The following is a 23,106-nucleotide window of genomic DNA, read 5'->3' on the forward strand; positions in this document are numbered from 1 at the left end:
AACATTGCCTAACACCCCATCGTTGGATTCTGAGTCATCTGTACGCCCCCCAAAAACCACTTCCATTAGTTACTGTTCCATTTTGAGCACTATGGTAATATTATCATTATCAAGAGTTCTTTGGAAGAAGCTCTCATTTTCAAGTAGTTTTTTTCCGGTACTCTAAGAAAAATGGGTACCCGTCGGAATCCCACAATGCCCCCACCTCCCTCCTTTCCATAACTTTGCCTTTCAATCCGTGAGCCAAGATGAAGTACTACAATCTGTTCTCAACTTTCCTGGCAGAAAAAAATATATATTTTCTGAGTAGGAAGGTTTGCCTTTTTAGAACAAACACGTTCCACCCTACATGTTTCTTCTGAATGCCTGGTGCTCTGTTAGTTGTTCATCGGAAGGGAAATTTCCATAGAGGCTAGCCACCAAATTTAAATCAGGCAAAATATCGCAGGAGTTTAGATCAGACGCCACATTTGTATGGCCTTGGAATGAACAGGAAGTGTACTTGCTGCTGGTAACGAGCAGGGTGTGGGTGAGAAGAGGAAAACAATCTAGTTTTTAACCACATAAAATGCACATGGTGATAATTCAACTGACAGGCAAATCAAATAATTTTCTTGGGACTCTTTGTGTCTTTTATTTTTATGCCATGGTACGGGGAGTGCTTTACAGGGCGTACGGTTGAATACCTAGAAATATGTACTAGATATTTGAGGCATTTTCCTTGTTTACTAATAATAGATTTGAGGTGCCCTTCCCAGGTGGGGTATTAGCACGTGTCCAAGGCCAACCACACCAGCTTACCTGGCTTTGTACAGACCCAAACCTGAGAACTGTGGATGAGATCTGAGTCACCGCATTCAGCGCTGATTGTGCTGAGAACACTCTGAACTCCCATCCTGTCCAACCCAACCCTTCCGGCTTTTCTGCCAGTGCTGCCAACAGCTGAGGCTAGAAACTCCCCAGGGGCAAACTAAGAATCTCCAGCACACCAGCTCTGCTCCTGAGAGCCACCACCCCACACTCCCTTCTCAGACTGCGTGAGAAGCTTGTATGAGTTACAGAGCAAATCTATTTTCTTGATAGTTTGAAATAGTGGAATACATTATGAACATGGAAATCCACAGATGGATAAGTAAGTCATTGCCATGTGGAGTGGGCACCAGGCTGAGATTCTAGGTACCAGCAGGAGAGACTGACTCCGTCTCATTTTAGCGGAATCAGAATGGATTAGAAGGATATTGGGTAGCTCTCAGAATTGCCAGGAAGGCTGGGGATATGACAAATCTGTGGCGCCAGGACCACAGGCTGGGTCAGGCCCCAGGAAGAGCCTGGCGTGGTACTCTGGACGCTTTCCCTGGCTTCTCTCAGCCTCTTGCTCTGGAGTCAGGCAGGAACCTCTCACTGGCTGAGGTTAGACCCCTGTCCATGGGGTACCAGGCACCCCAGAAAGAGCAGGTGGCTGGCATTTTGGGCTATTATAGTAGAGCCTCACCCTCACCCCAAGACTCACCTAGAGGAAGACTCCCCAGCACTGGAAGGATGCTAAAAAGTGACAAATACCCCCCTCCCATGTGCTTTTCTAATACCGAAGACAGCATGGGGCCAACCAACCCCTGGTGCATCTTAGAGCTCCCATCTGAGCCAGTCTTTGTTCAGTCATTTAGACCACTTTGTCAGCTCCATTAATGAGAGAACATGAAAGTCTTTGTCCATAGGTGGTTTAGCAGTGTTTGTGCTTTGGGCTTTGTTTTGTTTTAAGAATGAATATGCTGGAATGAGCTACTTCCTTGCTGACATTTGCTGACAGGACAAGTGTCTGGGGCCTTCACCTTCTGCCCCGGGAATCATATGTCCAGGTCACCTCCCTCCCACAGTCCTCCTTTGCCATCCCTTACCCTGCAGGTGGGGAGATGCAGGGGTCATAACTTTAACAAGTCCCCTGAGATTCTGCTGTGCCCTGCCTGGATTAGAAGCACAAAGCCTCTTCCTCTAGTGAACAAAGGGCCTCTGATGCTCAGGGAGAATAGATGACTTGCCCTGGATCTCACATCACTGAGCCAAGAATAGTGTCTGGAGCTCTTAACTCCCCAGCCTGGTGCTCCTTTCCCTGCCCTGCAGCCACTCAGTCACACGGGAGGGCACTGGGCCTTGGATGAAAGGGCCCCGACAAGTGCAAGTGTCCACTCTGGAAAGGACTGACTTGTTTTAAAGTCTGTCTGTTAAAACTGCCCAGGTACCCTTGGAGCCCAGCCAGCCCCTTCAGACTGGACCTGGCTCTCCTCACCCCAGTGGGGGCTTTCCCTGCTCAGTCTCAGTCAGACTCCAGAACAAAGCCTCCAGCCTGCAGCCACGCTTTCACTTCTGAATAAACCTCCCCCTCACGCACGAATTGATCAAGACAGCACGTTCCAGCTTCATTTTCTCTGAAGCCGTTCAAGTTCAGTTCCCGGTCTTGGCCCTTCTGGGAAGTCAGTACTTTTAGTCTGGCCTTGTCCTCTGTGAACAGGGAGCACTGTATTTCCCCCTTTGGAATTAGAAAAGCCTGGCTTCATATCCCATCTCCTTCACATCCCAGTGGTGTGATCTTGGGTATCAGGTAAGCTCTGTGAGCCTCCGTTTCCTCATCTGTAACATGGGAAACCTGCTTTCTACTTCCTGGAGGTTTCCCCTCCGTTTTGCTCCCTGTCACTGCCCCCCAATCTAGAGGGCATCATCTAAGGTAGTAAATGAGATTACTTCGAAAGGTGCCACCTATAGTTCTTTTGTTGTTTAATGCATCTTGAAGCAAACTTTACCATTTTCTGTCGCCGAATAGACTGTGACTTGTACTTTACCATTTATGTGAAAAATTACATTATACCCGGCAAGAGAGTTTTCCCCCTTCTTACACTGAGAGGTACGATGAAGAAGAGGGTCATTGGAAAGTCATCACCCCCCCCATTCCCTGTCATCATCAAAAGATGGTAGGCGGTCCTCTCCCCTCACCCACTACCCCCAATGTGAGAATTAAGCTCTAACCATAAGGAACTGAGAAAAATCCCAGTGTGGTTTGCTGATTGTCACTATTCACAGTTTCATTCAATGAATACTTATTGGGGGCTTGCTACGGGCCAGGCAACATAGAGACACTGTGTGTGCAATGGGGAGCAAAGTAGCCATGGCCCCTGCCCTCCCAGAGCTGACTGAGAGGGTGACAGAGAGTAAACAAGGAAGCAAACAAGGGTTTTATTTCAAATCAAGGTGAGTTCCATGGGAGTAACCTGCTCTAGATTGAGGGGAATCTAAAGGAATGTTTCTCCAAGGAAGCTGAGATCTAGAGAGAGAGGAGGAATTAGCTTGCCAAGCGCAGGGAAGAGTGTCTCAGTGAGGAGGGAGAGCCATATGAAGAGCCAAATAGCTTAGCGTGTTCAAGGCTGAAACACCAGTGTGGCAGCAACCTGGTGAGTGGTGAAGCCATCCATGATGGGAGACACGTGAAGACGTCCATGATGGGAGACACGTGAAGACATCCATGATGAGAGACATAGGCAGGGTCATACCATATAACACCAGGGAGCAGTTACAAAGGAAGCCATTGCAAGCTTCTGTTTTGAGTGGGGAATGACATGATTCAATATATATTTTTTAACAATCATAGGCTACTGTGTGGACAGTGGATTGTAGGGGCCTGCAAGAAGGTTGTGACTGTCACTTGGCTAGAGATGATGGTGGCCGAGGAGATAGAAGTAGACAGGTACTTTATATCAGTAGAGGTCTAGCAGTTTGTGCCAGTCACATGTGGGGAGTATCTGTCCTCAAGGGTTGGGAGGGATCAGATCACATCTTGGTGCAAAGCCCCTTGCCTGGTGCCTACGCATGAGCAGTCAGTTAGTAGTGGCTCCCATTGCATGAAGAGATGGCCAAGGATGGGAAGAAGCAAATAAAGAATAGCTTTTCCCTCCCTCAAAACCTCAAGAATCATGATCAGTTTACTCTAAACCAATGATTTCCAGCTGTCATCATGATAATCATTATCATTTTTTTAAACAACACAACCCCTTTCTAAATTGAAATGTGCTTTGGTTGAGTCAGAGGTGGGATGCCTGGAACTCCCCCAACTTGTATTTCCATTTTCCCTTGGGGGCCTCTGCATCCCCTCACCAAACCCCTAGGCTCTGTGGAGCCAAGGAAACCACTGCTATGGAAGGTTGTATTTTAGGACAAGGCTGCTGTCCAGCCCCTCAAATTCTTTCACTAGACATGAACTGGACCCCCCAGTAAACATGAACAAGAAAAAAATTATAGCCTCAAGGGGTGAACACTGCACTTGCACACGTGTGCAGACACACGTGCTCAAGCACACACACACACACACACACACACACACACACACACACACAGTAGTGTGGTTTTGTGCTGGGAAAGCCTGAGCTGAAGAGGTTAGGAGAGGCTGGCTGCATGGACAGAGTGACCCCTGAACAAGTATTGAAAGCATTTTCTAAGTGGACAGGGGAAGGTTGGGCTCCAGATGGAGTCAGATGGTGTCTTAAAATAGATTCTCAAGAAGCAGACCCTCAGATGAGGATGTGGGTGCAAAGATTTTAGTAAGGAAATGCTCCCAGAGAGACGGGAAAAGAAGTGAGGAGACAGGATAGGGAAAGAGAACAAGCGGACCAAGGATGAGATTCCAGGGGCCCCAGCCTTAGCGGAGCCCTGGAGCACAAATACCACCTCAGAGATCATCCTGCCTTGAAGCGAGGGAGCTGGGCTTTCTCACTCCTGTACGTGTCAGTCACTGGCCAGGGGCTGCCCAGGAGGTAATGAGCCCCAGGGTCCTCCTCTCCCCACATGCCCTTGGGGCAGGTGGCCTCTGACGTGCCGTCCACTTAGAAGTGAATGCATGTAAAGCTGGGGTTGGACATAGGGAACTGATCGAGGGACCCGAGGGATGTGGGCGGACGACCAGTAGTATAGGGTACAGATGGCAGTGGTCTCCACGCAGACACTGGGGGCTTGGCTCGATGTGCCCTTCTGCGTCCCATTGCTTAACGATTTTATTGTTTTCATTCGTATATGCTCAGTTCTTGTGATGTGCTGGGCATTTGATGTGATTATCGCCTATCACTCTCACATCACCCCTGTGAATGAGATATTATTACTCCCATTTTCTGATGAGGAAACTTGAGACCCCCAGGTGAAGGGACCTACCAGCCTGAGATGCCACAGCTTGTCAGTGGAAGGGCCGGGTCTGGTGCAGGGCTGCCTGTTTGCAAGCCCGAGTCTCCCTTCATCCTCCGCTCCTTGGGCCCCTGCTGGCCTGTTGCCCCGCCCTCGCACAGCAGGAGCACAACTCTGACAGATGGTAGGAATGCAGCCATGGGTGGTGACAGCTGGCCCTTCGTCTTTGGAGCGACCCTTGGCTCCAGTGACCTCAGAAGCACATCTTGCTCTGACTTAGTGGTCTGTTGATTCTGGAGCTCTTTCCTGTTGTGGCCTGGTTCCTAACCAGATGCACAGCTACTCATCAAGAGAATTAGCACTCATCCAGGGCCCTCCGTAGCCTGCGGTAAAGGAGCTGTGTTCCCCTCCTCCCTTTAAAGAGCAGTCATGAGGTTTCTCAGGAGTAATAGATATAAAACCTCTTAGCACCATGTTTGGCACACGATAAGTTCTCAACAAATGTGACCCGTTCTTAACAATAAAGGAATTAGCACTGGCCCAGCTCATTCCTCTGCAAATTCTAACAGACCAAGGAATTCCTGAAACCCAGCACCTAGCAGGCAGGGGCAAGTTTGACATCTTTGTTTATCACAGCACAGACTTACAATGTCCGTCTTGCCAAATGCAATTTATTTTCTGTTCATTGATGTCATCTCCATAAGTCTTCAGTCTCCCTGGAGCAGGGATGCTTTCTGAAGGCGCTGTTCTGAGAGTGATTTAAGACATGGTTCTGCTGAGAACATTTCCTCCAGCTCCCACAACCCTTTATCCCTGCCCCCTTCTCCACTGGCTGCTAGATGTAATTAGAAGCAGATGAAAATGACATTTCATTGTCCCAGATGTTCTTCTTTTCCCACTTTTTATTTTATATAAATTCCTTCCGTCTGTGAGACCTGTGTGTGATGTCAATTGTGGAAAGCATCTTGCCCTTGTAATTGACCTTCAGGCAGTGGGGCCTGGGGTTGAACCTCCATTCGAGTGCTGCTGATGCTGAGCTGTCCCCTCAGCCGTGGAAGCCCTCCATCCAGCCAGGCCTGGGCCAGCTGTACCCCATTGTGGTCATGTTCTCAGGCCTTTTGGAGACCTGAGCATTTCCAGCTATGACACTGGGCATATTTACAGTGGTCAGAACATAAAAGTTTCCAGAAACATACAAGTGAATCAAGTGCTGTGGTTCAGGCTTACCAGCTGCCTCAGACTGGAAGTTGGCTCCTGGTGGTTCCCTGATGCCAGCTTGCCAGCCTCAGGTGCGTTCAGGTTTACAGTAGCAGGCAGAATGCCCAGCGTGTGGGTCTGCCATCGCCCCTGCCGGATGTCTGTCCTCCTCAAGGACTCTATTGAGGCAAATCCTCGTGCTCCTCAATTCTCTTATGTTTTATTAGTTAACATCCGACACACGAGCCCTCCAGCTTCAGTCTGCTGCTGTGTGATCATCTATCCCTTCGTTGGTCAGAACTTCTGCCGCCCCATCTCTCAGCCTCCTACCACCCTCTGAAACGTGCAGACTCCCCCTCAGCCTCAGTCTTTTTTCTCCTTTCATACTGGGAGTGTATATCTCTGCTAGGGAAACCACTTCCCCTGCAGCCCTCTTAACGGACCTGTTCTTTGAACCCCCATGTAAAGTTCTCCCTTCTAATCTAGGCGTTTTGCAGCCAGAGTGCTCTTTGCAAAATGCAAACCATGTCACTCTCTAGTTAGAACCTTCCATTGACCTCCCATGCCTCTTAAGATAAAGCGTATAATTCTTTTTTTTTTTTAGGTTTAATTCCACAGTTTTGTTTTTGTTTTTGTTTTTGTTTTTTGCGGTACGCGGGCCTCTCACTGCTGTGGCCTCTCCCGTTGCGGAGCACAGGCTCCAGACGCGCAGGCCCAACGGCCATGGCTCACGGGCCGAGCCGCTCCGCAGCATGTGGGATCTTCCCGGACCAGGGCACAAACCTGTGTCCCCTGCATTGGCAGGCGGACTCTCAACCACTGTGCCACCAGGGAAGCCCCCACAGTATTTTTAATGGCATAATTAAAGCATCCCTTATTCCTCCTATGCTTATCAACAGTTTTCTCAGGTAATTTTATGAATGAATCTGATGATTCTCAGGGATTATTTATAAGTAATTTTCAAAGCCATGCCTCAGGAAGACAAAAGAGGTTCTACATTGCTTTTTGGAGCGATTTCCTCTCTACCTGAATGGAGAAGGAGAGTCAGAAGCTTGAATTTCAGTGTTTTATGAAAAGAAAGTAACCTATTAAACTAAATTATTTGGGAATTAGACATTAAGATCAAAATAACTACAGGTTTGATTTGATTTAGTGCAGCCATCAAAAAGCTAGATGGGGCCAGTTTTCAGATGGAAGCCACAAGCTTCTTTGATATAAAGCATATAATTCTTAACACAGCCTCCAGGCCTTCCCATCTCTCCAGCTTCATCTTGAACATTTTCCGGTGACTTCTTGTTCATTTCGTTTGCTCCATGCTCACTGTCTGTTGGCAGTACTTCACCTCTGCCAGGCTCTCTTCTGTCACAGGGGGTTTGCACGTGCTATTCCTTTTTGGAATGTTGTTCCTTTCCCTCTTTAACTAGTTAACTTCTGCTTACCCTTTAACTCTAGCTCAGGCAGTCCCTCAGAAAACTCTTTCTGACTGCCATGCTTATCTTAGAGTCTTTTCTAACCATGAACCTCTCCTTTGGGGCACTTTCTAAAGTTATAATTTTGCATTTATGTGTCTAACTGGCCAGTATTCTCTACAAGCTGGAAGCTCCATGAGGGCAAAGACTGCCTATTTTATTCATCAATGAATCCCTACAGTGCCTGGCACATAGTAGGTCCTGTGTACACATTTGTTGGATGGGTGGATGGATGGATGGACGGACGAACAGACAGATGGATAGACAAACAAATGGACAGATGGGGTGGATGGGCAGATGGATGCATGTGTGGATGGATGACCAGGACTCTCCCAAAAGAAATAACATTTGCAGATATATTTTTGAAGTAGAAAAAAGAGAAGCATACTCAGAAACTCCAGCTTCAGATCTCATCCTCTCTTCATTGCAGACTGAATCATAGTCATACTTCATCGAATGGTATGGCAAAAAGGACATGGAATTTATTAATCTGTGCCTTCATGAATCACATGATGAATCACTACCTTGGTCTAGGTGACGGGAGAACATGCATTTAAATCCTTGCTCTGTAAGAATTCAGTTTACTGGAGTCCATAGACAGGAAGATACATCATTACCTTACAGAGTGAAGAGGACTTAGGACTGGGATGATGATGAAGTGCTCCACTGTGGTTTTAAAGCTAAGCTTGTGGAGCTGTGGGTTCCCTTGAGTTGGTTCTGGGGCTGCTGGGCCTGGGGTAGAAGGGACTGGCTTGGGAAGGGGGACCGTTCAGGCAGGGCTTGAGCTTCCCACCTTCTTTATAAACAGAGAATCTCCAGTTTTTTCTGTTTTATACATTGGGGTGCTAGCGCAGATTTTCTCTGCTAAGAGAAGTTGAAAAATTGCTGTTTCCAAAAGCTCAGAGAATGATTAACTCTGCTGAAAAGAGCAGAGTAGGTCAGTCTTCTTGGAACAGAAGATGTTGGAGCAGAGTCTCTCCTTTTAATTTTTTTTTAACTTGGCTTTAAAATGCTCAGTTTTTTAAAAAAGTAGTTAAAAGTAGAAAAGAGAAAACAATACCCGTAGTATCTAAAAACACCTATTTACTTAAAAAATTTCCTACATTTTTCTGCAAAGCTGAAGTCTTCTGTATGCTAAATTGATATTGATTTTTTCGTATAACTTTATAGCATTTATCATTTTTCCCATTTTATTATCATGTTTTCTAAAGTATGTAAAACTTGGAAATCAGGCAAAAGATGCTTGTGTGTCCTTTCACGCCTGGAGCACTCTCTGTCCCCTTTCTACTCAAAGTGTGGTCCTTGGACCAGCAGCATCAGCATCACCAGTGAGCGTAACTGCGATGTGGACGCTCAGGCCCCAATCCAGACTCCCTGATTCAGAATCTGCATTTTAACGAGGTTCCTCATGTGATTCTTACACACCTTAAAATTTGAGAAAAACAACACTGTTCTAATAGGCCTGCCTAACTCCCTAGGGCCCATATTCTGTGAAATTACATATTAACCTATAGAAAACTAAGTTACAAATGCCTTTTGCCAGTAAAGATGAAAATGACTTCTGTCTGGCAGAAAATATAATCCCAAAGGTTATAGTTTATTGCCGTGTAAGGTATTAATCAGTTTTGTATCTGATTTCAACATTCTTCTATTCTTTTTTTTCTGTAACTACCCGCATTCTCAGGTCCTTTTTTGAACTAGCTTTACCATCCTGATTCCCTCGGTCATGAATTAAATAAATTTTTAATGTGTATTTGCTGCATATTTGTATGAGAGTCATGTTTTTAACTTTTTGAAAATCATACTTTGACAGCCAGATGTATTATCATTTTAACAGCTCTGTGGTATTCTACTTTGCGATTGCTGTAATTTACTCATCTGTCGCTCTATTGTTAGACTTTTAGGATATTTCTGTTTTTTTATTGAAGTAGAGTTGATTCACAATGTTTTGTTTAGTTTCTGGTGTACAGCAAAGTAATTCCGTTATGCATATATATTCTTTTTTGTATTCTTTTCCATTAAGGATATTCCTAATTCAGTACCAATATAAATAATTCTGCAGTGAACATCTTTGAATATAAAACTTTTCCTGTACTTTTATGTTTCTTGCCTATGAGTAAATTTTCAAGTACAGAATTAATGGATCAAAGGATATGAACAGGGTTTCCCTGGTGGTGCAGTGGTTGAGAGTCCGCCTGCCAATGCAGGGAACACGGGTTTGTGCCACGGTCTGGGAAGATCCCACATTGCTGCGGAGTGGCTGGGCCCGTGAGCCATGGCCGCTGAGCCTGCGCGTCCAGAGCCTGTGCTCCGCAATGGGAGAGGCCACAACAGTGAGAGGCCCGCGTACCGCAAAAAAAAAAAAAAAAAAAAAAGGATATGAACATTTGTAAGATAAGCAGTATTGCAGTTTGTCAACTGGACAAGAATGGAAGAGTCTTCCAAGGTGGCAAAAGCAGGCTGCAGACAGGCAGGAGGCCACAGGTCCCACAGGGAGATAACTCTAACCAGCTAGAATGTGAGTACAGGTCCTGCCAGGGGCTGGAAAGGTAGGAAGGAGACCGGATTGTAAAGAGCGTGGTACCCTGAAATGTATATTTGGTATAAAGGGAAACCATCTGTAGTATAAACTGAGAAGTGCGTGATGAGGCCTGTGCTTTAGGAAGACAACTCTAACAGCAGGAAGGCTCCTCCAAAGCTCCTGAAATAGTGCTGGTGACAGAAGCTCAGGCTTGAACTGGAGCAGTAACTGGGGAGGTGGAGAAAAGATATTTAAAGAGATACGGGGGGATGGAATTAAGAGATACAAACTACTATGTATAAAATAGATAAGTAAGAAAGACTTATTGTGTAGCACAAGGAGTTATAGCCATTATCTTGTAATAACTTTTAATGGAGTATAATCTGTAAAAATACTGACACCATGCTCTATACTTGAAACTAATATAATATGGTAAATCAACTATACTTCAATTTTAAAAAAACATCAAAAAATACCATGGGCTGATTCAAAAAAGTTTTTTTAATTTTTGAATTAAAATAAAGAGGTATAAGGGCTTCACCAGGATCATCCTGGTATTTAGTGGTGGCGACCAGACTGGATTGTCGGTGCTTCCTACCTCTCTCTGTGGTCCATGCTGCTGTTCCTTTGGGTTTTTATCTAAGATGTGACTTCTTAGAACTTCAGGCTGCTCAGATCCTTCCACTTAATGAGTTGATTAGAGTCGCGATGTGCAGGAACCAGCTTTGCCAAAGCATAAAGCACACATCCAAGATGATGAACGGCATCACTAAAAATAATAAAAGATTAAGCACACATTCCGGGGAAGTGCCAGGGCATTCTTGTGGAATTTGCCAGACTAAACTGTAGTGGATACTCTTTGCTGTCTCTACAAAACCAGACCTCCAAGGTAGCTTTGCCAGGATACGCATTTTAGACACTGCGGGCAGGCAGCGTCCCTGTGCGGCTCTCAGGGTGATCCAAGGGGCTGGACTTTACAGCTGACCCCACGGAGCCCACGGCCTGTCTCATTGTCAACAGGAAGGTTCAGCAGATTTTCACTATGCGACCAGAGACCAGGAACTTTGAGACACTATCTTACTTCCCCATTTCACAGAGGAAGATACTGAGAAGTTTGTCTTGGTTGCCCAAGGGTGCCCCTCTCAGCCACGGTGCTTCATAGTTGACCTGTGCAAGACACCACAAGAGATTCTGAATGTGAGAGGTGATTTGATCCGCAGCTTTTAGGGGCAGTAACTCAAAGACATGAATCTATCTGTCTTTAAAGACAGAAATCTCTAATCTGAACCAGATAGAAAAGAGTAGGCTTAAGATGACAGACTTCACAGCCCATTTCTGTCCCACCCCCACATATTCCTCCTTCAGGATCGCCTCATGTCTGAAAATCCCTCTTTGTAATAGCCCCAAACCAGGTAGAATGGATAAATAAATCGAGGTGTATTCACACAGCAATGAGAATGCCATGCTCCAGCCTGGAGGAATCTCCCAAACCTAATGTGGAAGGAAGAAGTCCTTCCAGGGAAAGCGTGGACAAGAGCATTGATGCTCATCTAGGCTCTTGGCCGTCAGGACGATTACCCTTCGTGGGGGCTGTGACTGGAAGAGAGCGTGAAGGGGGCTTCTCAGCAGCTGGTCTCATCCTGCATCTCGATCTGGGTGCTGGTTACACAGATGCATTTCGCATTCAGTTCGTGAAAATGCAGTGAGCTGTGCACTTAGGTTACGTAGACTGTTCTCTATGTATATTAGACTTCAATAAATAGTTTTTTAAAATTAAAAAGGGTGCCAGCCAACCATGCACAACCTCAAAAGAAATCTCCCTGCCAGCAGTGCTAATGATGCTGATGGGAGCACCCGCCACGTGTCAGGGATGGGCTCTGCCAATCGCTCTGCATGCGTTAGTCCCTTCAGTTCTCTGGGGAGGTGCTGTTCTACCCCTGTTTTACAGCGGAGAGAACTGAGGCTCAGAGAGATAAAGTACCCTGTCCAAGGTCACACAGCTAGTGAGTATGTGCTGAAAAGAGGCCTTATTTCCATTCCCAGAAGTGACTACTGTGTTCTGTAGGCAGTTTTCTTTGATCCGTCCCAACATAGGAAGGAATGGTTTCTGCTCTGATTTCCCTAGAGATAATGTTTTGAATTCAGGATCTGCCTCATGGATGACCATCCTCCCCTCCCCCAGCACACCCCCCCACCTCAACTGTGGGAATGAAGACAGTTGAGACAAAGGTGATTGTGTTTGCTTTCCTTATCACCAGGGAAGAGACAGTAAATGATCCATTTAATTGACAGATAATCTTTAAAGAGCCACTGTCAGCCAAGTACTCTGTGGTGTGCTGGTGACCAGCTTAGATTGGGAGTTTGGGGTTGACTATACCTGAGTTCAAATCCTGACTCTGCATTTTAAGCTACATGACCCAGAGCAAATCCCTTGTCCTCTCTGGGTCTCCATGTCCTGCTGTGTAAAATAGGTGCTAAATACCTCCTGGGGTGATTGTGTGAGTTAGACAAGAGACTGCAAGAAAAGCACAGAGCCTGACACAGAGGAGCATTCAAGAACTGTTACAGAGAGAGGGAAGCCAGGCCCTAAAAAGGTAACATAAATAGCGCTAGTATCAACTCAGTCATGTGCCCAGTCACCGTTGAGGCTTGAGCAAGGGGCTCCCATAACCAGCGAGGCTTCCTGCCAGGCAAAAAATCAGCTGGCTTTCAGGGTTGAGCCAGGTTTACATAGGCCTTCTCCAAGGAGGGACTGGGCATTCCAAGCACACGGCCTAGCTTGGACAAAGCCCTGTGGCTGGGCCAGCCTGTCTGCAGCCAAGGGCTGCCCAGAGCTGAGATTTCTGTCTCTTCAGCAGAGGAGCTTGAATGGGACGGTGGGGTGTTAGGGGATTGGCTGTAGAGGACACAATGGATGCTTTGAATTCTACAAAAATAAACTCTACTGTGACCAGTGGGGCGAAAATAGAGCCAAAGAGTAGTCAGTGTTGAGCTAGCACGTGTTAAGCTATCACTTCTCCGGCAGGAGGGTGGGGGTGCCCTGATTTGTGCGCCACTTTAGGTGGTATAAATACTCCTGTGATGGACCATTTCAAAATAGCATTGTAACATCCTTAGATGTGGAACTGGGAAGAGATGCACACCGTTGGCACCATTGATGTGAGCTAGCACACCACTGAGATTCCATCAAAGTTGGGAAAACTTGCCCCACTGAGACACGGGCTCTGAGGACCTATGGCTCCCATTGGAGACCAGGGCTCCGCTCCTCGAGTGAGTGCTTTTAGTGTGCTAGGCATCGCCATGAGACCCAAGGCAAACTGTGCCCAGCCCTTGAGGTCCACAGTCTACTGGGGAAACTGGCATTAATTGAGTAATCACACTAGTTACACAGTGCACGGAACACTCAGAAAGAAGTACTGTCTTACCTGGAGCACACGCCCATGCCCTTTGTTTCAAAACCATAATAAAACAGACTGTTACTGTCTGTTCTGAATCAAGAACATAGTGCGTCCTCTCGGTTTTTCACCACACTTACGTTCACTTCGTGATACTTAAATCAGGCCTGTTGTCATTACAGCCCTTTCAAGAACTGGGGCTGCGATTTCAAGTGCCTTTTCAGGTCCTTGTGAAAAATCCATCCGTATACACCCCGGAAAGCACTCAACAGAGCCCATTTGAGAGTAACAGCAGTCTGGACACATCTCTCCAGTTCAGTCCCAATGTCAAGCCCAGGCTGGGTCCCCTCAGGCGGTGGGTGCTTCCGTTTGGGAACCATCTCACTTCTGCTTTGCCTCCCAGGTGGTCTTCGAGGCGTTGCACAATCTGGAGCCCCGAGGCTACGTCGTGGGGTGGATCATTGCCATCAGCTTGCTGGTGGGAATCCTCATCTTCCTGCTGCTGGCTGTGCTGCTCTGGAAGGTGAGTGGAGAGCGCAGGTCCCCAGGGAGTCCCCGACCAGACACCCAGCTCTCCTGCCTCAGCAGGGCTAGAGCGCATCGTCGGAAAAGGTTTCCTGGTGGAACTTCCTTCCCAGTGCGGGTACAATGAAAGGAGGGCAGGGTCCCTTCCAGGCAGTGAATGGAGTCTAGGCTCCTCCTGAGGCCATTCACACCTGAGGACTGGACCGCTTTAGAGGGAACCCCAAAATCTTACCCTCTTCTCCTGCCTTCCCTAGCAGAGTTGCCACCAGTCCTAACACAGGGTGGTGGGATCCTCACTCCAACGCACAAGCTTGGGGAGTAACAGCTGGGACTGGGACGGGGATGGTTAACTCCTTTACTTGGGACAAAAACAAGAAAAGAAACTACAGAGCCATTCTTTGTTCTTTTCCCATGTGGAATATGGAACAGATTTCTGCCCAGAAGATTCTAGTAATGGCGATGGGCTGTATGTCTGGAGTGCTGCCTGGGTAGCTTCATCAGATGTTCTCCCAACCCCATGGGGGTTCATTCGTAGGTGCCCCAGGGGGTAGACTTGCCCTGTCTCCTTCAGCAGGGAGCACCTGCTCATCCTTCACATCTTGCCTCTTGTCACTTTCTCAAGAAGAAAGGGGTGTCCTCACCCCCAATTCTAAGATGGTTTCTTTGCCCTGCACTCTTCTCTCAGACACCTGGCGTCCTTGACTTTAGGGCCTCTGTATTCATCAGTAATGGTTTCAGAGTCATTATCTGAGGACGGTTTGTCTCTTCCACGGGATGGTAGTGTGCCACGTGAGTTGGGTCCTGTCTGTTCTTGCTTCCACCGTGTCCCCAGCTCCTACAGCAGCACCAGGGACCACAGCTGGGACTTCCTGGCACCAAGTTCATGCTTTTCCAGTGTTCCAGGTTTCAGAGGCAGGTGGAAACAGCCTCTTACATGATTATGGATGGATCCTTTAAATTCAAATAATTAGTTTCTTTGGGATTCCAAAATAATTTGTATTTATTGATCAAACATAGACACATGTCAGTAAGCAGAAAAGTTGTCAAATACTCAGGAGTCCCCATCCCAGAAATAACCGTGGTGAGACCAGCGTTGTCTCTTCTTGAACTTTTTCCCTACATAATAGACAGAGACCAGGCATTCTCATAGTACCCACTTATTTGTGAATAGTGTGTTAAATTCTCCAGTAAAATACCTGATACCTTTTAAGGTGTAGGACCTCTAAAATTAAAACAATGAGTTCAATTATCAATCTGAAAAAAGTATAGTAAATATACTTCAGAGTATCCAAGAAATCTAGAAACGCAGGGAAAATAGTGTTTTTGTTGTACATCGTTTCAGATTGACAGTTGGACTTCACCTGAAAAAAGTATTGGAGGTTGAAGAAAAATATATTGAGCATATTACTTGAAAATCAGTTTATCTCAGGTTCCCGTGCCTTTTGGACATCCCATTTACTAGTTTACAGCCCAGCTTTCCCTGAATGCAGAATTGTGAAAGTCTTTCCTATTGTTAAAAACCCGTGTCCAGCGCTGTCCTCAGGCTGCAGGTGTATGGCAGATCCCAGTCCTCGGATGCTGGGATTCATTCACGTGGCTTCTGGTTTCACACTTCTTGTAACAGTGCCACAGTGAATATGCTTGGAGCCAAATATTTGCACAACTCCTTCATTATGTCCTTAAGATGAAACCCTAGAAACGGAATTACCGAGTCAAAAGAAATGCGTATTTTAAGCCTTTTATTACATATTACCAGTTGCCCTCTGGAAAGGTTATACAAGCAGTGTATCAAAAGTGTCCATTTTCCTGTATATGTACCAGGAGCAGATATTACCTTTTTTGAAAAACCTGCCCATTTGTTGTTTGTTTAATCTGCGTGGCCAGATAGAGTCTTAATTCTCCCTTTTCTCTAACTCCAACTCCTTCCTGCCAAGACGTCTGGTCTGGGGGTAGAGAACAAAGCCAGCTCAGTGTTTGGGATCTGAAGACAGTAAGGGCTTTGGGGGGGGGGTGGGTGTTTGTGTGTGTGTGAGAGAGAGATACTTCCTTCTCTGCCTTTGTACAGACATTTCAGAAGAGAGGGAACACCGTCCTCCACTGCTGGGTGCATGGGACCAGACAGGGACACAGAGTGGGGAGCGGGGTGGCTGTGTCCCACCCCCTCCCTCTGGGCCCCCCACTTGGCTCTGCCACTCAGGAGTGTCCCCTCTCCTGAGCACACCCTCCCACCTCCTTCCAACTGCCATCTGCTTCGCTTTGCTTCTGCCATGTTTCTTTAAAGAATGTGGTGTGTCAGGAGCGGGTGTCATGGGGTGGCCAGTACCCTGAGGCCACCCAGCTGTGTGTGATCCAAAGAGCCAGGGCCCGAGAAGGCAGACATCACCCGCTGCCATGGACTGGCCATGAAAGCAGAGTGGTGGCGGTCAAGCGGCCTTAACCAGACAAGGTCGTCTTAACTGCTGGAGGAAGGAAGGGTCTAGAACACCTCTGAGAAAGCTGATGAGTGATGCCGTCAAAACTTCTAGCCACAGACACAGACTGATCAGCCCCCTCTGAGTCCCAATCCTACAAGCCTGGGAGAGAGAATCTGACTGGCTCAGCTCAAGTCAAATGTCTACAACTGTGGCAAGAGGCCAGGAGGTGGCAGAGAGAATGTGACCAGCCAGGGCTGGGTCACATGTCTCCCACATCCAGACAGCTAAGGCCAGCGCAGGAGAAAGATGCAATGTGGAGGTGTGGGGAGGCCAGGTAGGGGTGGGGATAGGGGCTAATCTTAGAAGGAAACTAGGCAGATACCCTAAAGGCTTTCGCTCCAGCAGGATTTCGTGGTTGTCAGTGGTGCTGTTGCCTAAATTACAGTCTTTTATATGGTACTGGGTAGCTGTGGCCGCACAACAAATTGCCACCAAATTGAGTTCCCTTCTGCCTAACAAATGTACAGGTCAGGAGTTCAGGAAGGGTTTGGCTGGATGATTCTTCTGCTCCAAGTGACACTGAGTGGTGTCACACAAGGGCATTCACCTGGTGACTAGGCTGGTCTGCTTCACTTCACAGGACAGTTTTATTCACATGGCTGGCACCTTGGGTGGAGATGGCTGGAAGGCCGGACTCTGCCAGTCCCCTCACTCTCTTCGTGTAGATTCAGGGCCTCTACATGTGGCCCTTCCAGCAGAGTGGGCTGATGTTTTACATGGTGGCATCAGCTCTGGGAGAGCATGGTGAGAGCTGCTAGTCCTCTGAAAGGCTGGCCCAGAACTGGCATGGCATCATCCTGCTGCACTCTGTTGGTCAAAGCAGTCACGTGCCAGCCTAGAGTCAAGGAACAGGAAAGAGACTCTGCCTCCCAATGGGAGGAGTAGCGAAGAATTAGTGGCCATCTTTTGTCTATCACATACATGATATTCAGAAATATGGGCAAAATCTTAATCTTTTCTGTAAAACTCACTATGGCAAAGGACGATTAGCCTAACTGGAAGTTTTGTTGTTCTGAAGTAGATGAAACCTCATCTCTCTTCCGTTGTGTCATAGATAAAATTATGATTGAGCTCCTTGGAGGAAAAAAAACTAAACCTTGATGCAGGGTTCATGAACGCACTCAACATTCAGAGTGGGTAGTCTGTTCAGGCACAGCGACAGTGCAGTAAGGAGCTCGGCAGAGGGAGTTTCTTTAGGAAAAATATTTTTCTCTTGAAGAACTAACTAAATAGAATGACTTTATAGGACACTGAAAAGGGCAAATGAAATGTAGGATTATTCTGAAGACCTACATATTCCTAAAACTTCAACTGCAGACCTCTTTTGTTTTTTATTTATTTTATTGAAGTATAGTTGATTTACAATGTTGTGTTAATTTCTGCTGTACAGCAAAGTGATTCATTTATACACATATATACAGTCTTTTTCATATTCTTTTCCATTATGATTTATCACAGGATATTGAATATAGTTCCCTGTGCTATACAGTAGGACCTTGTTGTTTATTCGTCCTATATATAATAGTTTACATCTGCTAATCCCAAACTTCCAATCCATCCCCCTCACCGTTGGCAACCACAAGTCTGTTCTCTATGTCTGTGAGTCAACTACAGACCTCTTGTCAACTTGGATCCCTATGTCTATAACCTAAGAAACATGCATTATGTATAGAGGTCTAATATTGACAATTCAGTGCACAGAAATCTGTTGACTAATGGGCCTAATATTTGAGTTAGATGGGAGGTCTAACTGCTTCTGGCTTATTACCGTATTTCACATATCATTCCCTCCAGTCCTTTCAAGGGGAAAGTCACTGCATGGTACCCAGTTGCCACTGCTGATGAGTAAACACTTCACTAGAGCCTTTGAAGACAGGTGGGCAATGTTCAAGTCCTCTTTCCTTTCTAGAGCCACATCTCTTGAAGTTCCCTTTGGTGTAGTACCTGACACCGCTACCTGTGGTTGCTTGCCATTGCCTTGAGCTCATGAGCCCAAAATGATTGTTCCCCAGAAAGTACAAGGATGGTGGCGTGGTATCAAAAACAGAACAAGGCGGCTGGCCCAGTGTGGATGGACTTTCTGTGCCATGAAGGCCTGCAGGTTAGCATGCTTTACACTTGTGAGCTGGCTGGTGCCTTCACTCAGCAAACAGATCCCTGCGAAGTGGCCGGCTCGGGGTGAAGGGACAGAGGTAATAAGCAGCAGAGCCCTCACTCCATCGTAAAGACTGGGGAAAGCAGTTAAGTGACCGAGGCTGAGCCAAGCACATCCTGAGGAGTAAGCAGCACTTGGCCAGGCAAAGAGCCTGTGCCACACCTCCTACATGTCGCCGTGGTTCTACCAACATGCCCATCATCCCCTGTTTATCTGAAACAGAAACCCCTTATAGGGTCAGCAAATACCTTCTCCAGAGCCGAAGTCCAGGCTCCCTGCCTAATGCTCAGCCTCCTTCTCTCCTCCGGGGCCTTCCAGAGGGTCGGCCGGTGGCACATCAGGCGCTGTCTCATGCTTGGCCGCAGCAGGTCCTGGCTCCGGTGCAAAATCCACAACGAGGGCCCCGAGCTAACCAGACCCTTCTTCACATTCTGAAATGGATCCTAATCAGGCTTCCCAGAGCCGAGCTGTTAGCAGACACTGGGAGCCATAATTTAAACTTTCTGTGCAAGGATTACAGTAGCCTGCCAAGCCACCGTGCAGGAAGAAAACTTTGAAATAGGAAACTCTTTTAAGGGAGAAAAATCCAAATGAGTCCACTCTCCTTTCTTTTGGCTCCTGTTTGGGTTTGAAATGGCCTGGGCCCTGTGCCTCTTCAAGACAATCGTAAAGGCCTGTTTATAGGAGGAATTTCATCATTCAGAGGGTATATGTGACTTGCACCTTTAAAAAGTGCCTTCAACTCATCAAGCCAGCCTTTGAGTCAAGTGGTTAGAGAGTGGAGATGCTGGGATGTTTTTCCTTCAAGAGGAAAAGCCTCATTTAGGGCCCCAGGCTTCTCTCTCCCTCTCTCTCCCCCTCTCCTCGCTCCCTTGTACAGTTTGCCAAAACACACAGGCCACCACTCAGTGAAGGAGAAAACTCTGCATCCTCCTCTACTGCTTCCAGCCCAGGAACCTTTCCCTTCTCTCCTGTTGGCCCCTTTTGCCAGTGAGATGGCCTGGAGCAAAAGGCAGTGCCATGGCCTGGCCAGCCCCATGACCAGCCTCTTCCCAAAAGGCCCAGGACCTGACAGCTCTGCCTTCTCACAAGTGGTATAGAGGTGGGCTGTGCAGTAGGTTTGCCACCGTCCTTCAGAAGGACTGTCTCGAACCCTCTGTCAGCCGGGCCTGTTCCAAGAGCCTGCTGCTCCAGAGCTGGTTTTGGGCTCCTGGTTTTCATTTAAGAGCATTCCTGCTGACCTCAAGCAGAAATACTAGGAAAAATAAATCTGTGAAATGGCCCAGCGGATGGGTAGGTTTGGCAGCCCCTCCAGGGGTCATTGGGGTTATCACCTGCCCTCCAGCTGGGCTGTGAGGACCCATCCTTGTTTCTCCTGCAGAGAAAATGAAAATGCACAGACTTACGTGCACACACACACACCCTTCGCACTGTCTCAATTAAGACCATGTGCCAGAGACGCTCAGTGGGGACTTATTTATGTTTGGAAGTAAATATTGGGCTGATGTTGCACTGTTGACATCTCGAGACAGAGACGTGCTATGTAAATAGTCAAGGAACTTGAAAGGACCCATAAACATGAGACTCTGAGTTAGTCCAAAGAAGGAGTGTGTCCAAGGCCCTTGGAATAGCTGCCCAGGAGGCAATCCAAAAGCCAGGGAGGAGGGGGTGGGCATCTCCCCAGAGACCAGAGGCCGTGGGGTTGTGCGGCCGCCCTTCACTCACCCCGAACTGGGCTGGGAAGGAGGAGGCTGGTGCTGTAGGATGTGGACCCCAGAACCCAGTCATTCTCACTTCTTCCTGGGCCCCAGGCCCCTCTCAGAACCTTCCTAATTAGGGCCATTCAGGGGAAACCTGCTGTTTCCCTAGGAGTTTTCTGGCAGCTTTTTTGATACAAGTTTATATCAGAAAGTTGTGTGAATCTGTCAGGAGGGCTGAGGGAGCTGCCCTGTGGGGCCGCAGGTCCCCCTCAGGAGTGGCACAGACAAGAAGCCAGAAAACCCCTGCTCCCTCAGCTTCCAGGGGAGCCAAGTTTGGCTGGAGTCTCTCTTCCTGTAGGGTTTCCATGAGTGTTCCCTCCGCTACAGACAGCAGTTATAAACAGAGCCTTTTGCCCCTCAAGTGGCAAAGCAAGCCCTGGAAGGATCCAGAAAAAGTGCAGGAAAACACATACTCCACTGAACTGGAATTGAGTGAGGGGCTGCTGAGGGTCCAGCTTAACTCATCACGGCTCAGTGTGGACTCAGTGTGGACCTCAGTGTGGACTCAGCTGGCTGGGAAAATGTAGGTTTGCCCAACATCTCTCCAAGGTTTTCCCCAAAGTAACCATGAGTACTAGTGATGGTGAGAGTGTAGGCCTGCTGCAGGAGAGAAATGTCTTTGAAGTCTTGAGTTATCTTAGTGTTTAAGAGTTTTAGACTTCTTTATACTTTATAACATATCCATACTTTAATATAAAAATTGGAAATTTAATTTTCCAAAAACGCTTTGAGAAAAAATGATACCAGGCGAGGACTCTGTGCCCCGTGCCTCCTACGTGTGAGGACTGGATACACAGCTGTATGGCCTATAGGCTGCAGTCCCGAGTTTGCTTTGGGGACCAACATAAAAAGCTTTCATTGTGTTTCAGGGCTAGAAGAGGTCTGAGAATGCCATCGATCTCTTGGGCAGAGACAAAGACACCGGGGTTCAGAGCCAGGAAATGACCTGCCCTGTGGCCAAGCGTGAGCAGTACTCAGAACTCCAGGCTCCCCATGCGGCACCTCTCCCGTCCAACCCTTCTGAGTAGGTCCTGTGGCACTGGGCAGGCCTGGTATGACACAGTTGTTTGGGGAACCCTGGCTTGGTAAACTCAGAGCCTGGGCTCTGGGTTCTGTATCAAAAGCCAAAACCGGGCTCTAAACAACAGCACAAAGGTGATATTCTCTTTTTCTGAAATGGAATTCGTTTGACCACGTAAGAAACAATATTAATTTGACAGAACCACCTCTAGACTATATCGCACCTTTGTGCAGACAAGTAAACAGCGCCCCTTCCTCCAGAAGCTTTACTTCCATCTGTCAGAAAATTCAGAAAAATCTACTGATTTTATTAGAAAAAGACACCCGACTGCCATCTGCTGGAAAATAGTTGTAATAAGTTTACACGTCCATGATCTCTCTGATATGAGTGGCACCCTCCCCCCTTATATGCAGTGCACAGCCTGCATTACTGTACCCAGCACTCCCTAGACATGAGCGTGATCTGTGTTTTAAGAAATGGTCGTGGGCTCCAAAGAAGAAGGACAGACACCAGTGGCAGCTCCAAGCTTCCATCTAAAGATGAGAATACACACAGGTTATGTTGGGAACAGGGCTCTGGATATCCTGCCTCACTGGAGTGGGGTGGAGAGTTTGCAAGCCTGTTTCGAAGAGAAGCTCTACGGTTACTGCCAGCACGGGTAGACTTTTCAAGACTGGTGCTGAGGGACTTCTCTGGTGTTACAGTGGTTAAGACTCTGAGCTACCAATGTAGGGGGCCTGGGTTCGATCCCTGGTCAGGGAACTAGATCCCACGTGCATGCCGCAACCAAGAGTTTGCATGCCACAACTAAGGAGCCAGCGAGCCACAACTAAGGAGCCCGCCTGCCGCAACTAAGACCCGGTGCAACCAAATTAATTAAATTTAAAAAAAAAGACTAATGCTGACACCATACCACTTGAGACAAAAGAGCTTGCTTTTGGATGCCTACAGGAGATGATATACCATCACTTTGTTGGTAAAAAGTATGACACACATAAACATGAGCACAGGAGAGCCTCCTGTGAGAGTTGGGCCAGGCACTCTCAATCCTTGCTAGATTGCGTACTCTGTATCAAATCCTTACGCCAGCATAGCTGTGAGAAGGTGAGCTGACTCTCGTCCTCCTTAGAGATGAACAAGAAAAGTCTGTTCAGCAGGACAGGGCACAGTGATGCTCTTTCCATCTAGAGCCCTGTCAGGCTGCCCCTCAGCCACCTTTCCCGTGGGTGTTGACTCATTCAGTGATTCAGGCAAAAAAATATGGAGTTCTATATCAGTTAACTCTTGCTATGTAACAAACCAAAGTTTAGGGACTTAAAAACAACCACCATCTACATAGGTCGCAATTCTGAGGGTTGGACTGAGCTTAACAGGGAGGTCCTCCCATCTCAGCAGGGCTCAAACCTACACCTGCAAGCAGTTGGGGGTTGGC

The 23,106-nt window shown here is 47.3% G+C and overlaps 1 protein-coding gene across 2 annotated transcripts in view; it reads left to right on the plus strand.

Annotated features, from left to right (window-relative positions):
• ITGA9 (integrin subunit alpha 9) overlaps positions 1-23,106 on the plus strand; it is a 352,532-nt gene that overhangs the window by 322,453 nt on the left and 6,973 nt on the right. For both annotated transcript variants that reach the window (XM_033864555.2, XM_033864554.2), the window contains exon 27: positions 14,143-14,262. In XM_033864555.2, the coding sequence (XP_033720446.1) occupies positions 14,143-14,262 (120 nt within the window). The remainder of the gene's footprint in view (positions 1-14,142; positions 14,263-23,106) is intronic.

This window comes from Tursiops truncatus, chromosome 10 (assembly GCF_011762595.2).
Source record: "Tursiops truncatus isolate mTurTru1 chromosome 10, mTurTru1.mat.Y, whole genome shotgun sequence".
Taxonomy (NCBI): domain Eukaryota; kingdom Metazoa; phylum Chordata; class Mammalia; order Artiodactyla; family Delphinidae; genus Tursiops; species Tursiops truncatus.